Source organism: Botryllus schlosseri, chromosome 11, assembly GCF_051294905.1.
Source record: "Botryllus schlosseri isolate E-star chromosome 11, Bs_hap1, whole genome shotgun sequence".
NCBI lineage: Eukaryota > Metazoa > Chordata > Ascidiacea > Stolidobranchia > Styelidae > Botryllus > Botryllus schlosseri.
In genome coordinates this window covers 26,351,155-26,372,222 of record NC_137246.1, presented here as the reverse complement: position 1 = coordinate 26,372,222, position 21,068 = coordinate 26,351,155, and the positions used below count along the sequence as shown (strand labels likewise).

The following is a 21,068-nucleotide window of genomic DNA, read 5'->3' as shown; positions in this document are numbered from 1 at the left end:
CGCTATAAGATTTTTTGGTCCCGCTGACGATGTGGGAGACAATTTATCATCAATTTTGTAATAATTCTTTCGAGTCACGGTGCTACGAGAATTGCAATCCAGTGAAAAGAATGGAGTCTAAATGACTTGATCGATCAATTCAACTCCCAAACTGCTTTGCTTGTATTCGTCATCTCAGACTCAAACCAGGGTGGGGAAAAAACTGCGGTTTTGTTCCAAGACTAGTAGATTTTTATGCTTTTTTACTACATCATAAAGCATCAGTGACGTCACGTTATTGAAAAATTTGTCCTAGTAATGCTCCACGCCGAATACTTCATTTGTCAAGCCAGAAGAGTAGACCAAAGTTATCGACCTCTACCGAAATTCCTGGTTTTAGGTGCAGCAACTCTAGTTGAATGCACGCAAAAGCGTCTGTCGGAAATTAGGTCAATTTGCTTTTATTTTTCTCTTGGTATCAGCAATGTCCCAGAAATGTGATGCTATGCCGTACTATAGGAAATTGCTGTAATAGCTGACGCAGCATTTACTGTTCTGCAAGTCAGCTCGCCGCCTCTAGTTGCGGATTGAAATGCTATTGCTAAGTATTCGTGAATTGTCTTGCGCGACCAGAGCGCCACTCAACGCCCAAAATTGCGGAAGTTTAAATTTTTTCGTGATTATAATGCGTTCCTGATAGTTTTATAGGATTAATCACGAAGGTTCGATATTGCAGAGCTACCCTTTTCATCTTCACACCTGCGAGGCCCAGTATTCAACAAAGTTTCCAATAAATGAAGCCAACATCGCAATGGAATGTGATCATTTGCAGCCAGCAGATCAGACACGCACGCTTCCTAGATAGCATTATAGGCCTACTTTAGTGACACATTAAGTAATAGAATGCATTCATTCGATTTATCTATGCAAGCATACCGTCGTCTATACGGCGGGAGAGTTAGCGTAAGCGTAGTATAGGCCTACCCGGTACCTGGGCGGCTCCGGGTTCGATTCCACGTCAAAAGTTTATCCGGGCTCGTCTTACCCCGTTCCTACGGCGACGAACAGACCGACCCATTGAAGGAACGCACTTACAAGGAATGGATAGAGCAGGAAAGAGGCGGGGAATAGTGGTTAAAATCGAAAAAGAACTGACATCTAGCACTAGGTCAATTCCGATTTAAGAGACCACAACTGATTGTGTGTGTGTGTCTTTAACTCTTGATCAGATGATTATATAATCTGAAGATGATCGAATCATTTACTCCATCCGATACGAGTGAACCCGTAAAATTTACCCATGCTTGCTGTCTGAGATTGAGGACATGTTCGTAAACTGAAGTCTTAAAGGGTTTTTGTTCGCCCATAATGGTATCGTGACTACCAAGGCTAACCCCTAAACCAGTGGTTATCACACTTTACTAAGCTGGCGAAATTTTACGCCAATCTGCAAGCCTTCGACGAATACTAAATGTTCCCCTAGCCACAGTCACGAAAATCTACCACACGTCCGCATTACTATAGAATACTGGTGCACTAGAATGATATGTGCATAAACAACTTGGTTTTCACACGATTATAATATTCACTGCAAATCAGTGGGACTTTTGTGGCATCAGTTGGGAGTGTGTCTTGAGCTTGACCTCCAGCGAATCCCTAAGATAGGTCGTGTGAACCCTGGTTAAAACCAACTGCCCTAAACGCACCTCAACCACACAAAGCAGAGAAATCGCACAGTGTAATAACGTTAAAGAAAATAAACCGTGAGTAGAAAACTTCAAACTACTTATTAGGGCAAGATCGCCTGGTGTGGCCTTCCTCTCGACACAATCCGCAAGTGACCGGTTTCCTTCGACCGCGCGTGCTGCTGGCGGGACGAGACGAATTGCGATTGCCACGGTTAGCGGGGTAGCCTGAAAGATATGATCTTGGATACAGCATACAGACAGCAAACACGTCTTTACAATGTTTACATGCATGGAAGAAAGTGTTAGATTTATCCAATTCCGAATACCAGTGTGTTTTATGACCAGAGGTGGTCAGGAGCGAGTGTACAAACTAATTAGAACTAGTCACTTTTCGATATCCGCAACTAGAACTACTTAATTTTTAAAATCTGCATCTAGAGAGCTACTCAAAAAAACGTTAGTTAGTTGATAGTCAACAAACTAAATGAGTAGTTTGTACAAGTCTGGATTCTACTGACAACTTTGGCCAACTGTGGTCAAGACTATATACTCTACAGCCCCGGATGGTTTAAAAACACGTCAAAGATTGTGGATTTTAGTGACGATAGTGTCAGGCAAACTTACTAATGGATGAGGATTGAGGAGTGTCGGCCCATTCAAAAAACCGACATTGAGAATCACGCGGTTTACTGCAAACATAAAATTGTCTTCCCTTGTTAGCACCGTCCTTCGCCACCGTTCTGCAGACAATTGTGTGCTGTCAATTGCGTGACATGACTTCGGAATCGTGCCAAAAACTCACCTCTCGACGGCACTCGTGCCACACTGACACAACGGCGTCTCGTTTGTGGAGTCTCGGTCAGAAAACTCGGATGAAAATCTGCGACAAACAGCTTTTAATTGAAGAGTCGATCTTCGCAAGCAAAATCAGTCAGTAATGCTACTCTAATAACGACAATACAAATAGGTCCAATTTTTCGCAAACTATATTCAGTTATCGTGATACAGAAGGCTATTTCCAGGGTTGTAATGACTTGACTTGTACTAGAAACATTGGGCATGACCAGGGAGGGTTGTAACCAAGTCACAAGTCAATCTCACTTTTATAGTTTTGACTCGAGTCAAGTTGAGTCATTTTCAATTCACCACTGAGTCGAGTCCGAGTCCAAGTCATCGAGCAGAGGTTCGAGTCCGAGTCATGGTATTGTGACTCGAGTCTAAGTCCAAGTCATTGTGTTGACTGCTCAGTTTCCAGTTAAAGTCCTTTTAAACCCAGTTTCATAACTCTGTTTGGTGATATCGAATGGTTCGCATTTATATTATACTAATTTTCCTCACTTTTAACAGTTTTTGGTCGCATTTTCAAGTACCAGTACCAATAAATAATATCCCAATAGGGTGGTTACTTTACTATTCTTTGAAATCACAGTGAAATGTCGGTCTTGGCCGGCTGAGTCTCGAGTCATGCGAAATGACTCGAGTCCAAGTCGAGTCAATACACAGATTGACTCGAGTCGAGTCATTTTCGTATTTTGATAAAATGACTCGAGTCAAGTCGAGTCATCAGAAAATCGTGACTCGAGTCATTACAATCCTGGGTATGACACGAACCAAGTCATATGACTCGATACTAGGTCGGCGAAGACAGACATTTCATTGTAACTTGGAAGAATAGTATCGTCACCACATGATTGGTATTTCGTCTATTTGTCCTGAAAAAGGGCCACACACTGTTACGACCGAGGAAAATTACGATATTATGAATGCGAGCCATTTTGTATCACTCACGCAGCCTGTCAAATTAGAGACATAATGCGGAACGAAAGTGGCAATTTATCGTCGCCAACAAACTCAAATCATTTATCACAACATCACAAACATACATAGCTCAAAACCGAGAAAAAAATAAATATCATTTGATACACCTAATTATGTCATGACGCCTTATTTTGTGGTGCGATTGTTGATACACAATTCCAATTCTCTATTAGTAGCTGACGAGCACCTCTGACGAGTGTCAGTCGAAAATACCCGGGTTCATTTCGATATGAATACAATATTCGGTTATAAAAGAATCAGTATTTCTTATTCATATTAAGACAAAAGAATTTTACAAGACTAGAATAGAAATTGACGGTTACATACCCACTACCGTAACTACTCGACGTCGAAGGCTTTTTCTTTTGCCCACCAAAGGTTCTTTTTGTTCCGCCCCTACCGTTGGGTCTTGACAAAAACCCCGGCCCGCCTCCAGAACCTCTCCGGTTATTGGACGGCGGAAACGAACCCCGGCCTCGAGACGGGCGACCGCCGCCTCTGGGTGCCGTGTTGGACCGCGGCTGTGACGACGCAGTATGGGCTCGAAACCTGAAAAAATGGAGTTCAAAATGTATAGTCGCAGTGGAATTAGAGTAGCTTATGTCCATTTTTAACATCTCGTAATAAGACAAGGCCAAGATACGGCAGAAAGAAAATGAAAATTGTACAAAAACTTGTTCCCAACATGTTAATATGGACATAAGCTACTATACTGCGGAGATTCTTAAATATTTATAATAATAAAATAACCAAGTATAGCAATATATGACATATAATGTACAAACTTGTTTGTTGAAAATACAATATCAAACTCAGAAATAGTACAGAAAACTTACTAATACTCCAATAAAACCATTAAAGCCACAGTTGGCCAGTGCTACACTACAGCAACCTCCGTAGAATGGATGAAAAATGAATGTAAAAAACGCAATACCTTATATCCAACACATTACTAACATCTTCGTCACAACCGCACACGCACATCACTTGTTCCCGATCCCAATACGGCGGTATCGCAGCAGGGTTGAACTTCATTTTCACCCTGAAAAAAAGTGAGCATTGCCAGAAAAAGCTCGAAAACCACAGATCTACACAAACAAATACTTTTGCACTGGTCTTGGCTGGCAGTTCGGACAAACTTCCTCCGTGACCTGAGCGTCGAGAATGCTCTTCGGCAGAAACGCGGCGTTTGTACAATCTGGATATCCCATGCAGCTTATCATGAGTCTGGAATACAGAGATTGTTGATTAGTACTATATTAAAATATTACATTGAGCCTAAGTCATATGTTCGCCTTGATTATAGTTTATGTCAGTTTCAACTCACTTTTTTGAAACTCTTGGATGATAGGCCTATCTAAGATCTCACATTAGGGCTGTTTAAAAAATAAACTTTTTCTCAAGATTTCGTTGGCTTTGTGACAAAATTGTTAGGTTGGTGAAAACAACGCTGCACACCAACTTTGGCTCAATTCCACCCAGTAGAAGCGATTTTCATGCAGTAGAAAGTCTTGAATTTATCATTAATAAATAGAAAATAAAATTTTAATTTTTCTGTCAACCCCATAAAATTGTTAGGCTGTCAGTAGAGATGATGCACACTAAATTTGGCACAACTCCGACCACTAGAAAAATTTGGATTTGAATAAAATAGTATTTACGGTGGCTAATTCTTTACTCATTTATTATAAAATCATGGAATTGGAAATTTTCCTACTGCAATAACTTTGCTTCTACTAGTTGGAATTGAGCCAAAGTTAGTGTGCAGCGTTTGTTTTCGCCAACCCAAAAATTTTATCACATAAACAGTGAAATTTGAAGAATAATTTTATTTTCAACAGGCCTACCTCACATTCATAATACGATCATTTTTTACTCTTAACATGTTTATTCGAACAGATAAAAGTTTCTAATACACGACACTTGACTCAAGTCTCATGCAATGAGTAATAAGACTCAGTCGAGACAAATGCAATGACTCGAGTACAAGGGGAGTCAATTCACAAAGCGACTCGAGTGGAGTTAACAAAAAATTGTGACTCGAGTCGAGTCATGACTCGAGTCATTACAAACCCGAGTCAAGGTCACACATACCCGCCATCCTTCTTTCTCTTTATCACCATGTCTTTCCTACACAGCGGGCAAGGGCGTAGCCGCGGCGACACTTCCACGAGAGTGTGTACGTCCTGTACGGACTGCGCCTCGCCAAAATATATTCCGAGGGCTTCGTCAAGTCTGTCAAGTAGAATCACAACTAAGTCTGATAAAACGATTCGATTCCCAATAGTAAGTATTAGTAAATATTATGATGTCATAACACTAGTAAAGTTCGAATATGTACGTTTTATGTGAGTGCGCGGGAAGTTATGCAAGTCCTATCACACTGCAGATATTTAGGTGTTTTCCGACTATACCTATTTAACTACCCTTTCTAACAATACAGCAAATCTATCACTACTTCCAGAAATGGCATTTTCACCGACTTGCTCTGATACGAACAATAAAAGTTTCAAAGGTTCTATTACGTTCATAAAGCACCCAAACCAGAGCCTGACTGATATTGGATTTTTGAGATATATTAAGCCGATATGGCATTTTGCATCACAGCATTGATTGGAACAGGTTTAAAGCCATTTCTATGCTTCGACATGAAATAAACTACAAAGACAGCATCTAGACAACTGTAAGCTTCGCAGAGTTTAGTTCTCCGATCCCATACTATCATGCTGTGACGTTACGAATGTTGTTTTATCTCTAATGGTCAATATCGACATTACTTTGATAATTTGATATGGACTCGATATTATCAGCTAGCCAATAATAGGCTGGGCACTAATCAAAATTATAAGTCTCCTTGATAATATAATTCCTATTGACAAGGGGCATACATTTCCAGTACTCGGCCTGATTCATTGAATTGCATTCCAGCACGAATTGCTGTGCCTGGCCCTCGTCGCAACGACTACAAACCCAAACATTCACAATAATGAAATATTCAGAGTCGCACTTACTTGTTTGCGTGCTGCACCGCAGCTTCAAACACTCGCTTGTATTTGTCGATATATTTCGCTAAAATATCCTCTTTTCTCGCTCTCCCTTCCGTTATCAGTTTCAAATCCGCTTCGAGCGACGCCCGCAATTCAGGTTTGGCCATTTCGTAGCCCATGTTGTTGTACCCTGCAGAATTAAAAAAACTACCAGCTTAGACCTTTTTTTATATCTTTTTGCACACGTAGTACCACCTCTCACTACAACAAATCAAAATTGAAACAAATCTCACAGTCAAATTCCCAAGGTCAGTATTGTAAAAATGTACAAATGCCACAGGCCACATCCTAACCCACCTTCCACCAGGCCCATTCCCAATTCGCCGGGGAGAAATCTTTTATCCGGGGTCAGCCCCGCGTACATTCTGGATTTGATCGTTTCGATGTGTTCGGCATGGGTCGCGTCGGTACCTGAAAATCAAGATCATCAAATTGATCCATCTATTCATCCTAATCGAAGATAGAACTTGCAACATATATCACACTACAAGAACTGCTTCAATATCAAGTACACACTACACAGGAGAAACTGTCAGCCTGACCTCACAACTATTGGAATGTTGCAAAACAGCCATCCAGCAGCTAACAATGATAATTATGGTAGGCCTACTGTATTGTTATTATACATAGCCATATATAATGCCAGTTTTACACCACATAAAGATTTTTTTTTACCATACCACAAACTCCATTTCTGTTAACCAGGGTTGTAACTAGGGTTGGATTATCCGGATAACGGTTAACCGCAGGTTTTATTATCCGATATCCGGATATAAATCTGCCGGTTAACCGGATAAAATAGTATCGGTAATAATGCGTTTTACACTTTTAGGAAGCTTCAATAAGTCGTATTATCAGTGTTGTGCTCGGCCAATTAGCGAGATAAGTCAAAGCAGTGTGTAACGCGACGCAATCTCCCGCTGTGAAGATCGCCAAATTCGGTCATTGATTGCCGCGAACTCGGCTATCGTTGCTGACCTGATTTTTCGAGTCTTCAACAAGCCTATAGTTCCGCTGGCAGAATCACATCTGCTATAGGCTCTGTGGACTTTATACCATCACTGGCCTACATAATCACACCTGCATTGGCTTGGTGCTCACGATATTATCGCTGGCCTACACAATCGCATCTGCAATAGGCATGGTACGAACGATATCATGTCATCGATGGCGTAACCATCGAGTCTCGGGCCTGGTGACTTGGAGACAATATGCCGGTAAGACTATTATGATCAGCGATTGTAATTATTGAGTGACATCGCGTAACTTGATGACATCGAATGTTCGCATTTCGCAAACATGTTCCTGCGTACAAGCGTAATTAATTTCCACTGATACTAAATTCTAAAAAAATCGAAACCCCCTCGTTTTATTTGAAACACCCCCCCCCCCTTATTTTTCCGCTGGCTACGGGCCTGATCATATGAATTTCCGATGGAGGAATTAGCGCGAGCTATCATTTCGGCCTCAATTCCAGTATCAAGAACTCGTCCTTACAGTACTGGACACCTAAACAGAAGAATGCGCAAAAAGGAAGCAGCGCTGCTTACTATATTCAGCCCATTTTGTGGAAGCAGAAAGGGCATTTATTACGTGTGGACTCATTGTTACAAAACTCCAGCCCCGGCTACAGGATCCCACTATTGATGCAGTGTACTTTATAAGGAGGGAGTTGCAGAAGTAGTGTATATTAAATTTGCGTGATTTTTCTCGTATTCGCTCGTACTGCGCGTGTACCTATAAATCTACAATAACACTGCGTAATGATTTTGCGATCCATATTTCATGCAGACCTTGTGAAATCGATTATCTCACTTAGCATTCATTATCCGGTTAACCGGTTAGCTAAATTCCAAATATCCGTATATATCCGTTATCCGGATAGTGAAAATTATTGATATCCGAACTAACCCTAGTTGTAACCAAGTCACAAGGCTCCTAGTCACAAGTCAATTTCACTTTTACAGTTTTGACTTCAGCCAAGTCGAGTCATTTTCAATTCATCACCGAGTCAAGTTCGAGTCCAAGTCATTGAGCAGTGGGTCAAGTCCGAGCCATTGTATTATGACTCGAGTCCGAGTCCAAGTCATTGAGCAGTGGGTCAAGTTCGAGTCATGGTATTATGACTCGAGACCGACTCCAAGTCATTGTGTTGACTGCTCAGTTTCCAGTTAGAGTCTTGTTACACCCACTTTTTATAACTCTGTTTGGTGATATCGAATGGTTCGCATTACTATACTAATTTCCTCACTTATAGCAGTTTCTGGTCGCATTTTCAAGTACCAGTAACAACAGATAAAATCCCAATACTGTGGTTACTTTACTGTTCTTCGAAATTACAATGAAATGTTGGTCTTGGCCGTCTGAGTGTCGATTGATATGACTTGGTTCGAGTCATGTGCAATGACTCGAGACCAAGTCGAGGCGATACACAGATTGACTCGAGTCGAGTCATTTCCGTATTTTGAGAAAATGACTCGAGTCAAGTCGAGTCATCAGAAAATCGTGAGTCGAGTCATGACTCGAGTCATGCGTATCTTCACACTACATGTTTTGAATGCTTTGATATGACTAATTAGGGTTTTCAAGGCTTCCATGCTGGGACTAAATAATTGGCTCTTAGCTGTTAGCGGAAAGGGAGTGCACAATTTCAATACTCGCAAAAATCGTCTCCCACTATTCGACTTCAATCGTTAGAATTAATACTGGATTCGGATTCGAGACGCCTACGCAAATCAATGGTTAGCCTAAGCCATTAGTAATACCACAAAACAACAGGAAATCACCAATATTTAGCAATATTTCGTAGCCGTACCGATGCCGTGTTTGTCCATCAATGCAATGAGATCGGCTTCGGTCAACAATTCCGGAGCCGTCGTTGTGCCTTCGCTCATACGAGCTTCTGGGAATAATTCCTCGCCCTCTTCATAAATGGGAATTGTCTGAAGCGAATTTCGGACATTTAATCACACTGGTAAACAAAAAGTTATGTAAGAATGCACTGTACAAGATTTCATGGCTTAAATGTCAAAATGCATCTGAACAATCACTATCAACTTATTGCATTATGAATACACTTAGTAATGTACACAGCTGTGCTCGGCTGTCATTTCTTGATAATAGAATAGTCCATACCAGTAAGGTAAAAGGCAATCCAACACTACTATACTCGAAAATTGGATGGTATTTTTTTAGTTACAATTAGTCAAACATCCAGTAGGGTTGTTATTTTTTTCCAAATTTTGCTGAATACTTGATAAAATTGTTCGGCCGGCTAAAAAAATATCTGCACATTAAATATGGCCCGATTCTAACCTGCAGAATCGTAGCTGAAAACACAGGACAATTTTTTTTTTCTAATTTTACTAACTCATGAATTGTTGCATACCAAATTTGGCTCAATTCCAACCCGCAGTCACGAAGTAGAAATAGTATTTATGATAGGAAATCAAATCTATCATTATTATTATTAATTAAAGAATTTCCCACCGTCAATGCTATTTTTTCAAATCCAAAATTTTCTTCTCCAATAACTTAGCTTCTACTGGTTGGAATTTTGATAAATTTTAAGATTTTTTTACCCAACCTGACAATTTTATCAATTGGCCGTTAAAATAAAAAATAAAAGTATTTCTGAACAACCCTACTCCCCAGCCTATGAAGCGATATTATAGACCTATGACAGTCAAGCAATAGGTATCACGCCAAATCAGCACCTTTGCATTCCACTTGTCGTAAATATAGATTTCCAAATAGTTCCGAGCGAGAATCATCAATCCCTGCGCGCTGAATATCTCCCCTCCGAGATCGATTTCCACAATAGTCTCATGACCCTTGACCACACAAAAAATTCACGTTACTGAGGAGACTCAATGTCCAGTATATAGCTGATTTAGTTACCTGCGCATCGCGATGGCAACAAGCTAAAAAATGTCGAGTAATCAATTCGTAAACGCGAGCTTCATCTCCCTGAATATAATATGAGAAGGAGTCAGAGCCATCCGTGTTGCGTCATATTTGGTGATACGATTGTTGATACACAACGTTCTTTCCAATTCTCAACTAGTTGCTGACGATTACCCCTGGCGAGTGTCAGCCGAAAATATTCGGGTTTATTTCAATAGCAATATACTATTCAGTTGTATATTCAAGTTCTGTACCTCCAAGAAGCTCATCAAATATCCGGAGTGTTTAAAGCAGGGCTGGCTAACCTTTTCAGCCAAAGGGCCACATTCGACTGACGAACTATTGCGCGGGCTACTAGCCGCGCTAAGCGCGAATTTTTTTTAAAGTTTCATAGGTCAATAATATTGTCACTTGACTATATTGCGGGCCTGTTGTCTATTGCTGGGCTCAGTTTGCGAGGACGGAGCTACTCGGCGCATGGACATATCGATATCGAAAGCTGCGACCAACATGCATCAATCATTTCGTGCCTGATTTCATAGTCGACGGTCTTACTGCGAGCGCAAACGCAATGTCGCGTATGTTGAACGACGCTTTGTCTCGTAATCGAGAATATAGTTAGACTCAATCTGATACATTAGGTATTCTTCCATTTTCACAAAAGGGCAACAATATTAAAAACAAGAAATCGAGTGACAACATGTTGCACCAAGCTTGTAGAAAATTTTTACATTTGATAAATCTATCGCAAATTATTCTGCTTTATTGTAGTGTACGAAGATATACCAATATGTGAATGGCTCATGGATCTGTCAATAATGCGTCGGAAGTGATATTTTAGTCATCACATCTCAAGTGTTGCGGCCAGACTAATCAAATTTTTGGTTCGCCTTGCAAGTTCACAATTTGTGCAATCCATTTTTGATGATATTAGAAATTTCGGAAATTATCTCGCGGGCCACTCAAAACCTTCTCGCGGGCCACGCGTTGGCCGGCCCTGGTTTAAAGTAAGAAGTTTTGCCAAAAATACCATTCGAGTGGATTCTAAAAACAAAACTAGTTGAGTAAATAGTGTAAGTAGGCGAAACAGTACTCCAAATTGTAGAATTACATTGTTACCGACCAGATCTGAATATTACAAATTATCGGTGCCATACATGACCTCAATATTTATTACTCACGGATAAATCGTTCCCACATTTCGTCGGGTGAATGGGAGGATGGGCGTTGTCAGTCTTTGACCCGTTTCGCGGGGTCGGGCCCATTTCTAGGAGGGACTGTGCGAAACCACTCCAAGTCTGGCTGTGTGTCTGTTCTTCGACGAGACGCTTCAGGTCGATGTCTTTCGGAAATATGTTGGTCTCCGTTCTTGGATAACTGATGTAACTGCGAAGTAAAGACATAGGGGGTCTTTAAATGAGGCGTTAAAACTACATTATTCGCATGGATCATGTTGTTGAATATCGATTTAAACGAATAATGAAATTTTGAACCAAAGTTTGTTACGACACAGCGCCAAGCAGGCTTGTAACGACTCAACTCGCGATTGATTGGTGATTCGACTTGACTCGAGTCATTTTTTCAAACGCGTAAATTGACTCTACTCGAGTCAATTTTTGTATTGACTGGACTCGTAGTCGAGTCATTGTGCATGACTCGAGACTAGGACGGCCAAGATGGACATTTCATTGTTGTCACATTACTGGTATTTTGTCTATCAGTCCTGATGCGTGGAAAATAGGGCCAGAAACTGTCTGGCAGAGTTGAAAAAAGCCGGTTGAACCAGATTGAACTGAAAACTGATCAGCGAACATAATGACTTGGACTCGGACTCGACTGGATTCGGACTTGACTCGGTGGTGAATTGAAAATGACTCGACTTGACTCAAGTCAAAACTATAAAAGTGAGATTGATTTGCGATTCGGAACCTTGTGACTTGGTTACAACCCAGACTGTAAGAGTGTTGAGACAACATTTTTCATTAAATCAAAAGGGAAATCCCAAAATATCTGGATCGTAATTTCAGTGGAAATCAATGGAAAGCTTGAAATACTGGCAATTTGGCATAGGTCGTGTACAGACGAATGATCACATTTTCTTACCAGCTCAATATCCTCAGAAGTCAATTAATGATAATTCAAAGCAAATATAATAAGCCTACTACAAACGCATGCAGGGACCGACCCTTTAGTATACAGCTTTTCCGCGATTTGCATTGTCTCTTTCGCCGTGATGTGCAGTTTTCTGGAAGCCGATTTCTCCAATTCCACCGTGTCCATGGCGACCGGCCTCCATTTACTTTTTGGCTTGCTCGTAATTTTTGTGACGATCGCCATCCCGGGCTCGTCTGTGCATTCGTCGTAGAGTACTTGACACGCAAGACGATTGAACAGTCTCACCCTCTTCCAGGTAAAGAGAGCAGTGCATTCATCTTTCGTATGGGTTGCTGAAACGAATTGGCACTCGTGATGATGTAAATAAAAAATATAAGGTAAAAATATTATGATAGCGTCTAATTCTAGTGATTTGAATTACCAACTATTTTCCAATCTTTATTAGAAGTGTCTCCGCATATGGAGAGACTCGTGGAGCCAGTTTGAGGTTCAGAACGCCAGTATACATTCAAATATAATATTCATATTGTTCGCCGAATATTTTCGATTGACACGTTCGTCAGGGTAATAGACAGCAACTAGTAGAGAATTGAAAAGAACACTGTATATCAACAATTGTATCACAAAATATGATGTCATCAGCATGAGAATTCCATTAATCGATGGATGGTTTAAGCTCAATGTACTGTTTTAAGAATATACACTAACTCCTTCAGCTGTCAGTAACTACATGCAATGCAAAATTTGTCGTAACGACGATTTTTCACACAATAAGTATTATACATTAAATGTTTGCCAATAGCAGAGTTCGTGGCCGTTGCCTGTTCTAATTCGAGCTTCAGGGTATGAATTCAACTAGAATTTAGTAATGGCAACAGCGAAGGAACCCAGACCGTTCCATGTTCTAAGGCAGTGTTCCAGGTAGCACAGCAACATATTTACCATGTACTGAACGATGACGACTAGACAAATTCCTTCATACGTATAGTAGCCTACTCCGAGGTGCGACTTTAGAATTTCTATCAATCTCTAAACCTGTTATAAAGCGGCTGCTAAGGGAATATTCGATGGACTTTGCCAAAAGCAATATTTTGATTTATTGCAGCATTTCATAATCTTGACACCTGGATATGAGCGTCTCCACTCATATGTGAAAAAGTGTCGGTGAATAATGTGAGATTGAAATAAATTCAGAATGACTACAAAATTAAATTTCGAATTCTGAAGGATATGGGAGCAGTTCAAACAAAGATCTATGTAGTTCAGAAGTAGTGTGGAAGTAGGTAATATATACCTCGAGACAATTACCTTCGATTTTCCAGAACGGTTCCGGTTGGAAGGCTTCTCTCGCCTTGTACCTCTCCACGACAAATCCGAGAGTCGGAAACTGGCAGCTGCCGTAGCTGATCAAACGCTCCGACAAGACTCGCGGGAAGACCTTCTGAAGACGTAAAGTTTGAAAGCGGGTGAACGCGGCTCCTGGGTAAACAATACGTTCGCATTTATTCTACGTTGTAACGGCAAGAAAATACGGAAGTACTGGTACATAAGGAAATATAGCTAATCGTGAAGGTAATAATGCGACATACATTTTAATGTTAAAAGCTTGCAAACTGGAAAATTTCAAATGCGATTGGAGTCTGCTCTGCGCACTGCTGTGATTGGAGTGTACCAATACTAACAGGCTAGATTACAAAATGAATTCAGAGGTGGTAATCTGCGAATTAAAATATATTCACTTTATACCATCGAGCCATTGAGGCATAATTACATATATTTTTCCTCGATAAAACGTAGTAGTTACCACAACTCACCAATTCTGAGGTCCAGTTCCTGCCTCACATCAACGGCATCGCTCACATTTTGATCTGGTTGCACCAAGTTTCGGCAAGCCGCTTTTATGGACCTTGAAAGAAATCAACGAGAATCATTCATAACCACAATCACAATTGTTTCTTAAATGATGTTACCGATCGGTAATCTCCGAAAACTTTGCCCGGTATACAGACAAACTTGGTTTGACTGCTAAGCAAGTGTTTATGATTTCGTATCCGATATTTTCCCCTTCTCGATCGCCATCAGTCCATATCACGAGTGCTTGACAGGACCGGCACTCTTTCTCAAGCGTTCTCTGTAGTGAGATGCGTATGATTTTGAAACCAGATTCCAATACTGTGCCCTATAAAGCGTGAACTTTCTACTTTCCAAAAATGGGCTATGTTTTGAAGAGTTAATTTAACTCTCACGTAAATATGGTTGCAGTACAATTACTGAAAGCAGTCTTTGGATTGACTCCTAATCAGAGGTGGTCAGATAGAAGATGCGTCATACATTTCCGCTCAAGTGTGACCAGCGATTTTGAAGTAAATAAAAAAGAAAGTATTCTAAATCTGGTTTGGCCTAAAACTGTCAAGTAGAAGTAGTTTAAATTCATAAACATTTTCGAAGTACAGCAACGTTGTGACTTTATACTCAATTACAATTGGAAGTAGTGATTCACAAGTAGTCTTTAGAAGTGAAAAAGTACCTAAGTATTCTAGCCCAAGTTTTTCCTCAAAAACTGAAACTGTTAAGTAGAAGTGGTCTAACATCATAATTACTTGAGTAGCCTACGTTTCAATCGAAGTATTTATGGTACTAATGCTTGAGTTTTCAAAATAAAAGTACTTTGTTACAGACAACCTCTGCTCCAAATGAGATAAATTACTCAAAAAGATCGTCAATGTCGACAAGTGTAGTTGAGTTAACTTGTCTTTCCAATTTTTTGGGTAATTGATCCCAACAGCACATTACAACTTACCTTGATGCCGATCATATCTTGCGTGACCATTTTCTCGATATCGGCGCAGAATAACGCTGACGGGTGACAGCACATCCTAAACATTGAAATCCTATTTTCTCAATTTCACGTACTGCATGCGATGCAACGAACCATTTTCTGTAACTGCCGACGAAATCATAGTTGAAGAGATGTCCCGATAGCGAAGTCATCGTCATCTGGCAATTTCGTCCCAGCATCGAATACGTGAACTCGTAGATTTTGTTGTATTGCGAAAAGCCTTCTCTCTAAAGAAAAGAAAACACTGCTCATAAATCAGAGATGGGACAATTTCAATTTACTTTTAATATGCATATTTACTGACGGTCGCTCCATATGAGATTCAATTGAAAAGCTTAGTGAATAAATTTGGGAATATGAATGTATCATTCGTGGAAATTTTAATCAAGGGCAGTAAGAAGGACTACTCATCGTTGGTACTCAAGCTGAACTAACATCGCAAATTACTACGAGTAGTAGTGATTTCCAAGTAAGAATTCTAGGACCAGTTTCGCTTGGAAAACTAGAATCTGTTACATAGACGTAGTCTCAAAACATAACTACTTGAATAAGTAGTGCAAGTAACTACTTCAGTACTCCAACAGAGTAGAAGTACTATGTTACTGTTCACCTCAGGTTTAAATTCATCTTTACTTGACCGGGAGTAGTCGGTGGGCAAACCCTTGTCAAAAAATCAGAATTTTAATGGCTACCAAAAATTCTTCCCCCAATGTCACATCAAACCACCAAAGACTCGCTAACAACACAAATTAAGAAAGCACAGGGAGCAAGGTTTGAGTTGTTCGGACATATGATACGTGTAGCCTATTTCTAGTACGAAACAGCTGCGTATTTCACTCTATACTTGGAAATACATTCTCTCAAGATTCCTTTTTACCAAATTGAAGTTGGTTGAGACCTCTCTATTCGCGCAATCATTATTTTAATTCTGAGCTGGTCAATGATCACGATAAGCGTTGTACGAGACTCTTCTTCATAGCTAGCTGTCACTTTTTCATTACTAGTAGTTTCATGTTATCCCTTATTTATTTAGATCTAGTGTGCATGCCTCATCTTTACCTAACCTAGGTCCAGTTGGGTGTCTGATTTCAAAGACCTCTCCAAGTGGTTTTGACACCTTCCTACCTTTTCATTGTATTGTGATGCTTTGAAATATGAAAATATTAATGAACTGCTACTGATACTGAACTTAATCGCAACAAAACAGACAAATATACCCTCTGATAGCTCCTTTGAGATAATATGTCTGATATCCTTTTGGCTGCATCGTTTTTTTCCGCCACGTTCAATACTTTATACGAGGCCTGACGCTGCTGCATTATGACAATACGTCTGGCGAACTTGAAAAATCCAATGCTACTACTGAGATAGTGCCTTGACGACGGTAACATTTGCAACTGGGAAATAGAAACGTGCTCATGTTCAATTTGTACAATGACAATGAGAAGTTATCATCATTACAGCGTTGAACTCGATAATCACAACTGTACAAAGGCATGAAAACAAAAGAATCAAGCATGAAATGGCAGTTTTACTCTTTGATTAATAAAAATTACATACCTGGCATTGAACCGACCCATAGTTTTGTATCTCACCAAAAAATTACAGGTTTTGCGGACCAAGTTTTCAAATATCACGAAAAAACTGTAGCTGACAGCTATCAGTGACTAGTAAACAGTTTTTGATGTTCAAATTCACCAGGAATTAGGCCCGGTCCATTTATGCAGAATTCTAAAATGTTCAAGATTGTACACCGCGAGAAGACATTACACTGATGAAAATGAAAGATTTATCGACTCCAGGCTACACCGATAGTTCCAGACTTGGACAACCTGATAATTTTACTTGTATAATTACAGCGAAACGCTTGTAATCAAATTCGAATCTAATTTGTGAAATGTTTCTAATTACAGACATTTGCCATACTAATGGTTATGAGAATTAACTATTTTTGTTGACTGATTTATTTATTTCCAACTCGGAAACTAATTAAATTAAATTAAGTTATTGTGAATTCAGTAATTCAAATTCTAATCTAATTTGGAAGAAAATGTGTAGCTATAATTCCAATTGCAATCTAATTTGAGAAAAAATGTGTTGCTAAAATTCTAATTTCAATCTAATTTGGAAAAGTTGAAAATTTTCTAGTTGTCCAAGTCTAGTTAGTTCCGGTATGTGGTACTTTCGTGTTATTTTATGTCATTCACCTTAATTTCAAAATTTGTACACAAGTACATATTCGCAACGCAGGCTTCACGTTGTATTCAACCAGATTATCAAATTAAACACAATTATTAGAGCTAATTACGAGCAGAACTGTCGACTGCATGGTTGATATCAACATTGGTAACAATAAATCAGCCATTTCTAACAGCGTTATGATTGTCCAAGAAAACTGCAACAAGATAGGGCAAATTTGCAGCTACAACAATACGCAAAAATATACTTTTTCAGGCAGCGAATAAAAACAGAATAGCAGAATACGAAGGCAACAACATAATAAATGGCAAGATGAGAAAGTGTTCAGGGTGTAGAATGAAGCCAGGGGTTCCCAATTTTTTTCACACCATGACACCCATTTTTTTTTTCAACCCTTGGAAAAAAGTAAAAAAGATTGTTTTCACTGAAAAAAACTGGGGAGATGATATATTCAAAAAAACTCTTATTTTTCTATTTTTTTCATGGCTTTCTGAAAAATTTGATGGCCCACAATTTTTTTCAACCCTTGGAAAAAAGTAAGAAACTGGTTCATGCAGCTATAGTGGTAAAGATTTGGAGATGATAAATTCCAAAAAATGTAATTTTTCAAATTTTGTTCATGGCGTTAGGAAAAGGGCTCATGGCCCCAAGGTTGGGAACCCTTGGATTAACCAATCACGTTTTAAAAACTATTTACTGATCCAAATAATCCATATACCAATTATTACAACATAACAGAAATAGGGCCATAGACGCTTACTACAATTTTCATAGAGAAGAGCTTCTTAGATCATGTACAGAACTTTAATATACAGTTAAATAATATATTCGTATTGAAATAAACCCGAATATTTTTAGGGGTCATCGTAGAGAATTGGAGAGATAATTGCATATCCACAATCGTCATATTTGAGTTACGAAGTGCCAATTCTCTACTAGTTACTGACGGTTACGCCTGACGAGTGTCAGCCGAAAATATTCGGGTTTATTTCAATACGAATATACTTTCATAGAGAGATTATTACAATTTTCACAATTCTCACGTCAAACTAGAACCACAATCATTGATTGTCATCAAAAATTCTACTAGTTCCCGAGCAATTCAAGCATTTTAACCATCCTTGCCGTTGTTATAAACTTAAGAAGGTATCACGAAATCACATATCTGGTATCGAGAGATTCTCGATATTAGTTAACAATGATTCAATAGATGGCTGCGATTTTCGCGTGCTGTTCATGATAACATTCGCATCATCGTTCACTTCCAACTTGACTCCTTTAACGGGACAGATATTGTGTTGCTCCAGTTTCTCAGCTTGTAACGCATTCTCACGAGCAAACACTTCGGATCGTTCTCGCGCCAATTTCAATTCTTGCGTAAGCGAGTCGGTTTCTATGTTCAAATGCAGCACATCACGTTGTAACGACTCGAGCTTGTGCTCAAGCAAAGTTATTTCCTCATTCTTTGCATCCAAGAGTTCGCGAAGGTTCTTTTCCGAACGACGCACTTCCGATATTCCTCGCCTGTCTTGCAGTACGGGCTTTGCGGCTGCATTTCGTTGCGAATTCGCGAATTTGTGTGTCGCAGTCATGGGAGACTTGCGACCTTTCTCAGCCAAGTGTGGCTTTAAATAGTTTTTGACATCTTTACCAATAACGGGGTTGACGCAGATTTTGTTAAACTGCCTAACGGGAGATCTTGCTGCTACGGTGTCTGGCTTCTGTTTCTTTGCAGTCGCTTTAAATCGAGGTATTCTCGAAGGAGAGCTTTTACAATCGGCCATTAAAAGTGATTAGTAAGTATACAGCTAAAGCAAGAAAACTTTTAAACAAGAAAAGACATCCGATAAATTTAGATGCATTGAATTCAATACAAGCAAATATTTTAATTGGATGTAAACAATAATTCAAATGCCAGACATGCATACCGTCTGTTCGTAGAATGAAGCACTTATCAAAATGTCAATTTTACAATCGAATAATATATTCATATAGATATAAAACTAAATATTTTTGGCTGACGCTCGTCAGGGGTAATTGTCAGCAACTCGAAGAGAATTGGAATGAACATTGTATATCAACAATCGTATCATCAAATATGACGTCAGCTGCATGAGATTTCGAATAATCGAGGTGGATAGATCTATTTTTAGATGGTACACAAACTCATTCTGTTGACACAAACTAGGTTGGCGTGTTTTAATATTTGGTAATACGGTCGTTGATATACAATTTCTTTCCAACTCTCTACTAGTTGCTGACGATTACCCCCGACGAGTGTCAGCCAAAATATCCGGGCTTATTTTAATATGAATTCTTATTCAATTGTATTACTGACATTTGAACATACAATGAAAGCAAAGCCACCAATCCTATAGCTAAATTCAATATTTTTATGCAGCTGTCATGAATTTCACATCACAGGTATAACAAGTATATAGGCGTACATGCAGTCATTTCAACATTTTTTATTGTGATAAAATTGTCGAAAATTACTGACAAGTTATGGATCTGCGCAATGATGTTCCAATCATAATGCTTTATAAGAAACCGAGGCAATTCAAATTGGATATTCTATAGCTTGGAATCAGCCAAATGAACTATTTCGAATTCGGAGGGTATGTCAGATTCAACTATCAATATCAAATTCATCACACAGATACTCCACAATCTCTTGAGGCGTGAGCAAGAGCTCTGCTTGATTATCGGGTATTTCGTGAGCAAAATCGTTTTCAATGGCGACAATAATTTCGACATGGTCCAAGCTATCAAGTCCGAGATCTTTCATGAAGTGACTTCCCATTGTTAACTTCTGAGGGTCGATCTTGTCGTAAAGATTCAAAACGTTCATGACGCGGTCTTGGATTTCTTCCACGCAGTCGGGGTCGGTGCTCATGAGACGAACTTGAGACACGAAAGATGTTTTCTGTGGCAGCGCTAATAATCGCGTGGTCGCATTGGATGTAGTTGGCTTCAATGCCGCTGGTGACATTAAATTTCTGGAAGCAATCAATGCAGTGCTTCGTGCTGTAAATTGCGAGATTCTTCGCCATCCGAATCCGAGACGCATTGCATTCGACATGCTTAAATTGCAGAGGTAATAGTACAGCGATTAAAACTGAAACAAGAGAATTCCGATGCCTGCAATGCAATGTATACAAGATCAAATTTACGCGAAGTGAATACGAAAATCACCTTGTATGAGGCGTGACTAAATATGCATAGTACTCGAATGTGTTCATCGAAAAATGATAATGGAAATAATATTCTGTATAATGTCCACCGTGAATCTTTACATGTTTTTAATCACATTTGTTCAATAATATCATGTCGGCTGTGCTTAAAAAACTACTTTCAAAATCATTATCACGCATTGCGGTGCTTCGAATTTGCCTCATGTGCATTTTTACCCTATAGAATGAATCCTGCATGGCGCCAGCTATTATAGCTACAGCGAAAAATGGAATTTACCCGAGC

At 39.5% G+C, this 21,068-nt stretch overlaps 3 protein-coding genes across 3 annotated transcripts; all 3 read right to left on the bottom strand.

Moving 5' to 3' along the window:
- Positions 1-1,699: 1,699 nt before the first annotated feature.
- Positions 1,700-16,783, bottom strand: LOC145449706 (DNA topoisomerase 3-alpha-like). The gene is made up of 20 exons (XM_080328119.1): positions 16,610-16,783; positions 15,486-15,619; positions 15,354-15,429; positions 14,524-14,684; positions 14,368-14,459; positions 13,862-14,032; positions 12,624-12,885; positions 11,620-11,824; positions 10,433-10,501; positions 10,249-10,365; positions 9,348-9,474; positions 6,830-6,943; positions 6,497-6,662; positions 5,580-5,720; positions 4,590-4,712; positions 4,420-4,527; positions 3,813-4,034; positions 2,470-2,547; positions 2,292-2,407; positions 1,700-1,892 (listed from the first exon to the last, which is right to left on the bottom strand). The coding sequence occupies exons 1-20, from the start codon at positions 16,781-16,783 to the stop codon at positions 1,762-1,764; spliced, it is 2,787 nt and encodes a 928-aa protein (XP_080184245.1). The 3' UTR covers positions 1,700-1,761.
- Positions 16,784-16,790: 7 nt separating this feature from the next.
- LOC145449709 (uncharacterized) lies at positions 16,791-19,375 on the bottom strand. Its single transcript, XM_080328121.1, has one exon. The coding sequence runs from the start codon at positions 19,373-19,375 to the stop codon at positions 18,749-18,751; it is 627 nt and encodes a 208-aa protein (XP_080184247.1). The 3' UTR covers positions 16,791-18,748.
- Positions 19,376-19,399: 24 nt separating this feature from the next.
- On the bottom strand, positions 19,400-20,780 carry LOC145449710 (acyl carrier protein, mitochondrial-like). Its single transcript, XM_080328122.1, has one exon. The coding sequence runs from the start codon at positions 20,671-20,673 to the stop codon at positions 20,221-20,223; it is 453 nt and encodes a 150-aa protein (XP_080184248.1). The 5' UTR covers positions 20,674-20,780; the 3' UTR covers positions 19,400-20,220.
- Positions 20,781-21,068: the final 288 nt, after the last annotated feature.

What these genes read in the sequence shown, in the direction of transcription:
- LOC145449706 (XM_080328119.1), bottom strand. Translation starts at nt 16,783, where the DNA reads ATGTTACCGTCGTCAAGGCACTATCTCAGTAGTAGCATTGGATTTTTC. An exon ending in CTCAAAGGAGCTATCAGAGG is followed by an intron (nt 15,620 to 16,609) that starts GTATATTTGTCT and finishes TCTTTTCTTTAG; the next exon opens with AGAGAAGGCTTTTCGCAATA. An exon ending in AATGTGGGAACGATTTATCC is followed by an intron (nt 10,502 to 11,619) that starts GTGAGTAATAAA and finishes TATTATATTCAG; the next exon opens with GGAGATGAAGCTCGCGTTTA.
- LOC145449709 (XM_080328121.1), bottom strand. Translation starts at nt 19,375, where the DNA reads ATGGCCGATTGTAAAAGCTCTCCTTCGAGAATACCTCGATTTAAAGCG.
- LOC145449710 (XM_080328122.1), bottom strand. Translation starts at nt 20,673, where the DNA reads ATGTCGAATGCAATGCGTCTCGGATTCGGATGGCGAAGAATCTCGCAA.